The sequence below is a fragment of the Ascaphus truei genome, chromosome 8 (assembly GCF_040206685.1).
Source record: "Ascaphus truei isolate aAscTru1 chromosome 8, aAscTru1.hap1, whole genome shotgun sequence".
Taxonomy (NCBI): Eukaryota; Metazoa; Chordata; class Amphibia; order Anura; family Ascaphidae; genus Ascaphus; species Ascaphus truei.
Genome location: NC_134490.1, coordinates 70,722,477 through 70,731,630, shown reverse-complemented (window position 1 = coordinate 70,731,630; position 9,154 = coordinate 70,722,477). Strand labels below are relative to the sequence as shown.

The 9,154-nt window shown below is 41.2% G+C and overlaps 1 protein-coding gene across 4 annotated transcripts in view; it reads left to right on the top strand.

Moving 5' to 3' along the window:
• The first annotated feature begins 267 nt into the window (after positions 1-267).
• The window catches only part of SH3PXD2A (SH3 and PX domains 2A), a 279,344-nt gene continuing 270,457 nt past the window's right edge, over positions 268-9,154 (top strand). For 2 of the 4 annotated variants that reach the window (XM_075612531.1, XM_075612530.1), the window contains exon 1: positions 272-540. In XM_075612531.1, coding sequence (XP_075468646.1) covers positions 469-540 — 72 coding nt within the window. In that variant the 5' untranslated portion in view covers positions 272-468. Of the gene's footprint in view, positions 541-9,154 lie in introns of all 4 variants that reach the window. The other 2 variants (XM_075612535.1, XM_075612532.1) reach the window with 2 other exon arrangements.

The following is a 9,154-nucleotide window of genomic DNA, read 5'->3' as shown; positions in this document are numbered from 1 at the left end:
GGTGAAGGGATACACAGGGACAGCAGAGGAGTGTTACAGGGTGAAGGGATACACAGGGACAGCAGAGGAGTGTTATAGGGTGAAGGGATACACAGGGACAGCAGAGGAATGTTACAGGGTGAAGGGATACACAGGGACAGCAGAGGGTGTTACAGGGTGAAGGGATACACAGGGACAGCAGAGGAGTGTTACAGGGTGAAGGGATACACAGGGACAGCAGAGGAGTGTTACAGGGTGAAGGGATACACAGGGACAGCAGAGGGCAGCCTCACAGGAAAGTCCCAGCACATGGTAGCAGCATAAAACCAGCGCCTCATTTACACCAGACTCCTCTGAATCGGGTCGTGTCCCTTCCCCTGCTGAAGCGGAAGATTTGGGGGGTTATCAGGGGAAGGTTCGCTGAATGATCGGACACACTCAGAGACACAGAAGGGTCCGTGTGTCCTGTGGCCGCTGTGCTATTGGAAGATGTTGTCCTTCGAGGTGCTGGATGTGAGCGTGCAGGGGGTTGAGAAGAGGAGAAACCCATCCAAACACTATGTAAGTAACACAAGATTATCCAGAGGGCATCAACAATGCCCGCTCTCTGCTGTGATTGCAATAACACATAAAGATACAAAACGTGTGTGTGTGTGTGTGTGTGTGTGTGTGTGTGTGTGTGTGTGTGTGTGTGTGTACATATACTGTACATATACTGTACATATATGCATGCATTGTATACTACACGTGTGTGTATATAAATATATCATGCATACAATAATTGTTTTTAGCTCACACACACACACACACAATATCATACAATCATTATATTATTATTATTATACACATATATATATATATATATATATATATATATATATATATATATATATATATATATATATATAAAATGCATTATATAATTGCAATATGCTTACACACAGACACACGTATACTGTATATAGATCTATAAATCTCTGTGACTGCTTGAAACATGTAGTGTTGTTAAGATAAAGCATGCAAGACTCATTGGAAGCCCAAGCAGTTGCTTTGTGTCTGCAGCCTGTCAGATATACAGTAGTATACACACAGTGCAGCTAGGTCTCCCTTGGTTACAGTATCATAATCATAGGTGTGTGTAGTCCTTCCAGTTGCACTGAGCCCTGAAGCCCTGAGCTCATTTCTCGTGTCTCATTTTATAACTAATGGTTCCAATTAAAAGAATGGAATATACCTGAAGAAACATTTTTTCTTTGCCAAGGCTGCTATTGCAATGTTAGATTAAGCTAAATAATTGTACTACTTTGAATGGGTATTATTGTATTTAACATGTAATATGAATTCAGGTCACATCCTGGCTGCTGCAAACATACAGTAATGGTCCCATTTCCTATGTAGCAAAGGAGTCACAAATATAATGTAGAAACCAAGACAGGCATACTTGTTTAGCACAGCATTTTGTTGGCCATAACTACAAAGACTAACTATGCACTTTCCAACAGTGACTTGTTATATCTCGGTCCTGAATAAAGTTGTTCACCGCATACTGTAGTGTAGAACTACAGGCAGTCCTCGGCTATCCAACGGAATCCGTTCTGGAAGTAGCGTTGTAAAGTGAGTCCCATGTTAATCAGTGGCGGTGAGCGTTGGGTAACGCATTCAGGCGTTGGATAACACATTCAGGCGTAGAAAAACAACCCATAGGGTTGCGTTGGATATGCCATTCGTTGTAAAGTGAAACGTTGGATAGCGAGGACTACCTGTACTCTGTGACACCCCTGGAAGTTACTTCGACTGTTGTCATACTGTAAAGTGTTTTGGATAAGATTAATGATCCAAGAAAAAGCACAGGTTGTAAAACCTCTTGTAGGACTAACCTAGAAGTTCCTGAAATATACTGGTGAAGTTTGGAGGCAATAACCATTTATCTATACTGGCACTGAAAGATTACTTGGCACTGTACCAGTTATATCTCCTTAACTAGAACGTACAAGCTCCTTTTTGAAACCTGGTGTGTACAGAGCGAGAACATGCCCTGGCCTGGAGCAAGACTATCCCCATGTCACAATTTGAGACCACAAACTTTTCGTCTGAGCTTTGTAACCACGCAAAGAAGGAGCATGTTGTATTGAATGCCCAAGTACATCTATGCACAATTATTACATTGGTCCAGTAATAGGTCAACTTGCATAAATACATATCCTTTGAAACCACATAGATTATTATTATGTGTTTAGTCAGAGAAATGTTTTGTTTCACAAGAGATTTCTATGTCTTTTGCTTATCTTGCTTTTTGTCAATTCCCTTTCCCCTGAATGCAGTTCTGCTTTATTTCACCCAGCATCAGTGGTTGTGATGTTGTGCTCATGAATTGTGTTGTGCTCATGAATTGTGTTGTGCTCATGAATTGTGTTGTGTTCATATCTTCTAATTGATCATCATGAAGCTCCATCTTTCTTTATTTCATGGCCAACATATCAGTTGAGGAACTGGAAGACAATGGCTTTAAAAATGCTGAGCCAAGAGCAGTCACACCCTCTTTACAGTAACCCCTTAGTTGCCAGGTTGGCCAAAAAACAGGATTCATCTTTTCCTTGGGAATGCATGAACTCCAATACTTGTTTAAACAGACATTTTACCTCCATTCTGGTCAGGGTTGAGGCAATCCACTGTATACTCTTTCCCATCAGTCATACAATATAAAGTATCCCCAATGTAATACTTAATATTAAAATATAGTAATTCACTTACAACCATTGCAATGAATGAAGGGAAATTTCACACTGGTCGCATTTTCTCATATCCCGTAAAAAAAAACATCTGACATCAGAAAATGCTACTTTTTTCATCTTCTGATTTATTATGCAGAGAAACAAACCTCTGCTCTAAAACGTATCCATCAATCAGACATTATAAAGTATCCCCATGTAATCTTTAGTAAGACAAACATTGAATTTATGACATTTAAAATCAGTTAAAAACATGATGACAGAGAACTATCCTTTGGTGTTATTAATAAAAGTGTTTAGTAATGTAACCTCAATCAATCTCTGCTTTTAAACTGATTATCAAATCACTTTCATCGAAATGGAAAATAACATAGATTTTGCTTTGTTGTAAAAAAAAAAAACCCTGTAATACATGAATAACTGTGTTAATAAGAACTTTCTTTTTTAATCATTTGTAATTAGAAGTGGCACTGATCAACTGAGGTGGGAGCAGTGAGAAAATTCTTTAAATGGTAGAAATATTAATCGTGCATGTTTCCTCTTCCACCTTTGAAGGTACTTTAAGCTTTATCCCCAGTGAACCTGAACTATTGTTACATGCATTCTGGCAATAATTATACCAACTGACATATTCACAGTGTATTATTATGCCCGGTGCGGGACCAATTCATTACTGTGGAGGTGGACTTTCCTGTAAACAGGAGTAAGAACCACACAAATTCCACACAACACAAGTCAAGGATTAGTATGCTGGAGAAGAATGGTATTTTTTAGTTGGGAATACATAGAGATGATTATTAATACACAGATGGGAATAATGATAGCTTAGGAAAAATTGTGTTTTGCATTTTACTTAATGTCTTTTTAACTTATTTATAAAATATTTAACCTGGACAAAATACATTGAAAGCCACCTGACATTTTCAAGTATGTTCTGGATCAAGTATGTTTTTTAGCATGTTCAATCACATGTTCATTCCAAAAAATCGTCATCTCTGCAGCTGAAAGTCTGTATGATGTTCCCGAGACTAAAACATGCTTGGGAAAGTTAGGCATATGGTTGCAATCTCTGTCTATGGTACCAAGTCAGTGGCGGATTTAGCAAAATGGCACCTTTAGGCACGTACCTTTTCTTCCAGCGCATGGGCAGCAAGCACCAGTCGCGCATGCACAGCTGGCAAGTGCCAGTCATGCATACACAGCTGGCAAGCGCCAGTCATGCATACACAGCTGGAAAGCGCCAGTCACGCATACACAGCTGGCAAGCGCCAGTCACGCATGCCGCCCCCAAATTTTGCTGCCTAAGGTCCGGGCCTTACGGGCCTAATGGGAAATGTGCCACTGTACCCAGTATATTGGGGAGTTTTTGTTATGCTTTAACTTGCCACAATCTTAATCTGTGTCAAGTTGGTGACATGTTTTCTCCGCAGTGCTACAAACACAACTAACTACAGCTGGTAGTATAGCCAGTAACCAAGCTGCAGTTGACAAGACCTAATGGATAACCTGTGGGTGGTGGAAGAACTTGCTCTAAAGCAACAAAGTCCCCGTCCCCCCGTCTTTACCCAAATAGTTTTTTTTTTTTTTTTTAACCTACCTGAACTGGTGGGTTTCCCAGAACTCAACCATGAACACCCCCCACCCCCTCTTCCTCAGATATATGTAGTTTTTGTGAGGGTTTTGGCACTCATTTATTTGCGTAGCAGACATGGTATAAAGAATGTGATCATCACTACCTTTTGTCAGAAGGTACATGAGCCGTTACTGCTGAATTCCAGAGATCAATTCATCTGCTCAATAACTGGAGGAAAAAATCAAACTTTGCAACTCCTTTTTCCAGAGGAAATTACCAATACAATAATTCATCTCTGGAGTGAAGAACAATGGAACCTCGTCTTTGCAAATTAACAATTTGTGCATGTGAGAAAATGATGTACGGATTAAGTTCTACACAAAGATGAAGTCCCATAACTGTTTACACTTGTACGAAGCCTGAAGTAAAACAATGATACAACCACGTTCCTTGTGTGGGTTTTGTATACTGTTACGGACCTTTGTGTCAGACAGGTTAGGGAAAGTCACAGGAGAAGAAAGATGGTGGGGTTCTCAAAGGAGGTGCAAGATATTGTAAAAGCGATTAGGAAAAGTAGTCAGACTCGGAGGAGGGAGGAAAGAGAAGTATGAAAGCAAAAGGGCTGAAAAAGCACTGCTACCAAGTAGTAAAAGTACCTACCAATTAACCCTGAGTAATACTAATGATGTGTAATACAGGTGGTGCTCCCTGGAGTAAATAGATATATATAACAACCGAGAGAAAGTTGTAAGCCCCACAGATCAGGGCTTACAGAAACTCCAAAGTAGGGCACTCACTCCAAGGAACGTACAAAAGTTAAAAAATGTATTGAATGAACAAGCTAATTATGCTATAGCCAGACACATAGTTTAATTTGGTGTCTTGGGGGAGATATTTATCTTTGTTCCCCCGCTTTAGCATTGAGATATTTGTGTACTTTTTGCCCACTTTTGGGTTCCTGACCTATTATAGGCAGCATATGGAGACGGTCCACTAAATGTTTTTTTATCATAGTCTGTTTGTTTGTTCCTTTGCATTTGTTTGTTCATTCAATACATTTTTGATCTTTTGTACCTTCCTAGAGTGCCCTACTTTTGAGTTTCTTTAAGCCCTGATCTGTGGGGCTTACAACATTCTCTTGGTTGTTATAGGATAGAGAAGTATACCAGGTTAAGCAGATGGAGGATAATCAAATTAGTTGTGCGAACGTTCAAGCAGAAGAGGAAATAACTCAGTCAGTAAAGAAGGGTGACAATATATTTTTAGGTGTATAAGTGAAATGAGCCTAAGAAAAAATGAATTAAAATTAAAAATTAATTTTTTTGAGTCTCCACATGCGCAGTAATACCACGCTTGCGCCATGACGTCATTGGGTGCGCGCGGACATGTGCACGGGCGGCGCATGAACGGATCGGGATGACGTCACGATCTGTGATGTTTTTTGGCGCAAAAATTTAATTGAATTGATTTTATTGGTGTCTCTTTATAAGGCTCCTACTGTATGTTACAGTCCTTGATAAAGCGCCCACAAGGCGTGAAATGCGTAGGAGCGTCTTTTGACCTCCTTTTCTGTTATGGATCAATAAATTAATTATTTTACTCTCAACTGGCCTGGCTCCCTTGGTTGTGCGCTGCTCCTTTTTGTTTAGACAACTTGAATTCTTCTACAAGCGGCTGGCACACCCCATCTGAACAGCTCTAGGAGTGGATAAGACATTCACAAAGGACATTCTAATCTACATTCACGTGAGTACATTGTCTTATGGTTATAAGTGAAGCAACTGCTATTTTTTCCTCCAACGAGGTTGCAGCATCGTGGGACACCATCTGTTGCTGTTACTTTCTGGAGAGATTATTGTCATAAATCTTTAGATACCAGACATCTCGCATATTTTGTCTTATACAAACTCCATGCATGAGTGTTCTTGATTATTTGTGATTATTGAATATTGAGACCGGAACTATTTGAGCAACGACTACTCCTTTCTTATACCGTATAAGTGAAAGGAGAAAAACAGGGATAATAAGTCTAAAGATGGGAGGGAAGAGTCTAGCTGAGGGACACAAAGGCATAGCAGACTATCTTAATAGATATTTTTGCTCCTTGCTGAAGGTGGAAAGGAGCTGGACACAAGTCCATTTGCAGAGGATAAAGTTCTACAGGAACGTTCAAAACTAAAAGTGGACAAGTCATTGGGGCCAGATGGGATACATCCAAGGATATTAAAAGACCTTACGGGTGTACAGGCAATACCATTAATATTTAATCAGTCACTATTACCAAGCGCTGTTCCAGATGAATGGGGAAGAGGGGAAGAGGCAGGTAAATACAGGCCAGTGAGCCTGATGTCAGTAGTGGAGAGATTAATGGAAACATTGCCGAAAGATAGAATTGTTAACTATCTAAAATCCAGTAACTTACAAGATCCCACGTAGCATGAATTTATTAGGTGGAGATCATGTCAAACAAACCTTATTATTTACTGTCAATGTCCCACATAATAGACTGATGAACAATTTGCAATGCTTGGGATTGGACCCTTAGGCTGCGGCCACGGTGAATGATGTACGGATTACGTTATACACAAAGATGAAGTCCCATAACTGCTCACGCTTCTACACTTCTACGAGCTCGGAGCTCATTTTGCTCTGGCGATTTGTGTTCTGCTAGTTGAGTGCATGTGGAGGCGTGTCGGGGGCGTGGCCATGACATCACACAGCTGGTTCGCCCTCATTGGGCGAACCGCTCACGTGACGCGCCAGCGAGCGGCAGAATCAACTTTGTTTGACTCTGCAAGCAGCTGAGCACCGTGCGCTCACGGGCACATGCGCGTGCTCACGCTGGACAAACACATTGTAGCGTGCCCGCAGCATCACCCTGGACGAAGCCTTAGGTGTTTGCAATTCTAGAGACCGGCAGGACGTAAATAAATTGGAAATTGTGCACAAAAAAGCTACTAGGATGGTGAAGATCAGGAAAAGACTAAATAAAAGGTCTACATATGTACAGCGTAGAGCAGGGGGGCGCAAAGTTTTTTCCCTGCTCCCCCCTGCCGGCGGTCACCTCACCCCCGCGCCCCCAATCACCCCCACTTACCTCGGCTCCGGCGTCATGACGTCACGTTGCCATAGCAACGTGGCATCACATGACCTAAATGATGCCACGTTGCCATGGCGACGCGTGTGGAGCCAAGCTAAGTAAAGGTTTACAGAGGCCCTGCAGCTCCCCCGGCACTGAATTTAAGTGCCTTCGGGAAGCGCGCAGGCCCTCTGTAAACCGCATGCGTCCCTCCCCCCCCCGCAGACAGTCTCGCGAAATCCCAGTTTGCGCACCGCTGTCTTAGAGGATAGAAGAGAGATTATGGGGATTTACAGGAGGGAAGCATGTTTCAGAGAAAGTGCTAGAACAAGAGATTATTCTCTGAAGCTGGAGGGAGGCAGGATAAAGGGGAAATGTGAGGAAGTGCTTCTTCATGAAAAGTGTGGTGTATTCGTGGACTAGCCTCCCAGCAGAGCTGGTAGGGGCGAATACAGTAAGGGAATTCACACATGCTCGGAATAGGCATAAGGCTAAATCCTCAATATGAAAGAAATCTTAGGTATAAAACAGCGTCCCTCTTGCTTCAGGTCTGCATGGCGTTTCATCGCCATGGTGTTGTGAGTATTCTTTACTACGTCATCACGCAGCGAGAGGAGGGGCCACGCAGGTGCAAGGGAAGGGGACGCTCTTCTATGCCTCAGCGGGAAACCTGGCCACCAGCCGTGCTTGGGAGCCTTTCCCGTGATTCTTCCGGGTGCTTTTATTGCTATTTGTTGGTGAGTAATTCAACTCTTCCCTAATCTTTCTGTAAGAAAGGAAAGATTTACACTATGGATCCACGTGCGCCTCTCTAGTTATTTGTAGGTGTCCTGTGAGACTTGGTTGGTCTGGGAGGCTGCAGTGGACCTATGTGTTACTTCTAATACCACCTGGACTAGTCCAGTAAAGACTGACTAATAACTAACGGTAAACCCCACAATAGTCTGCCCCTACCCGTAGTGGATTTGGATTATCTGTTGAAGTTCCAAATCCATACGACTCTTACGGATTATACAACTGTATTCTACTTCACATTTTGGACTTTTTACATGTTTTTTCTTATTGGACTTTTTATATTTTATTTCACTAATTTTTTTGGTGTCTTTTGCTCTTTTATGTATCTTCTATTTCATTCTTATACAGTATGTATCTTCTATTTCATTCTTATACAGTATGTATCTTCTATTTCATTCTTATATGTATCTTCTATTTCATTCTTATATGTATCTTTGATTCAGCGCATTTATATACACGATTAGTAAAGTTTATATATTTTCTTAATTTCCCCAATCAATCACTTTTGAATGCAGATTTTTGGTTATATTTGAACAGATTCCGATATCAGACGTATTTGAATTTACTTGACAAGTTTTAGAGATTAGTGCTGGTATTCTCTTTTGTCACGGAATTATCATGTTTTAGCATAGGCCTATATATGTTGTACATAGAAGTGTTAATCTTTTTCCTGAAAATGATATAGCCGTTTAAAATCAAGGATGACTGGGCTAATAAATGGCAGTTAAAAGTTAAAGTTTGTAACTATGTAAAGTTGACATGAAAGTCTCGTGTGTCTGTTTTTCATATTTATATTTATATCCTGCATGAATTTATAATATGAAAGCATAACATAGATGAGCCCCGGGATCTGTTTTCTGTTTGAGCGGCTTACCATGTGACAACGGGGACCAGGAAATTGTCCAAGCAAAGCCAGATTCAATTCAGGGGAGGACAGGAGACAGAGCTGCTGCACTCTCTCATACAGCCGACTGGGCTCCGAGAGAAGAAGTGAGAGAG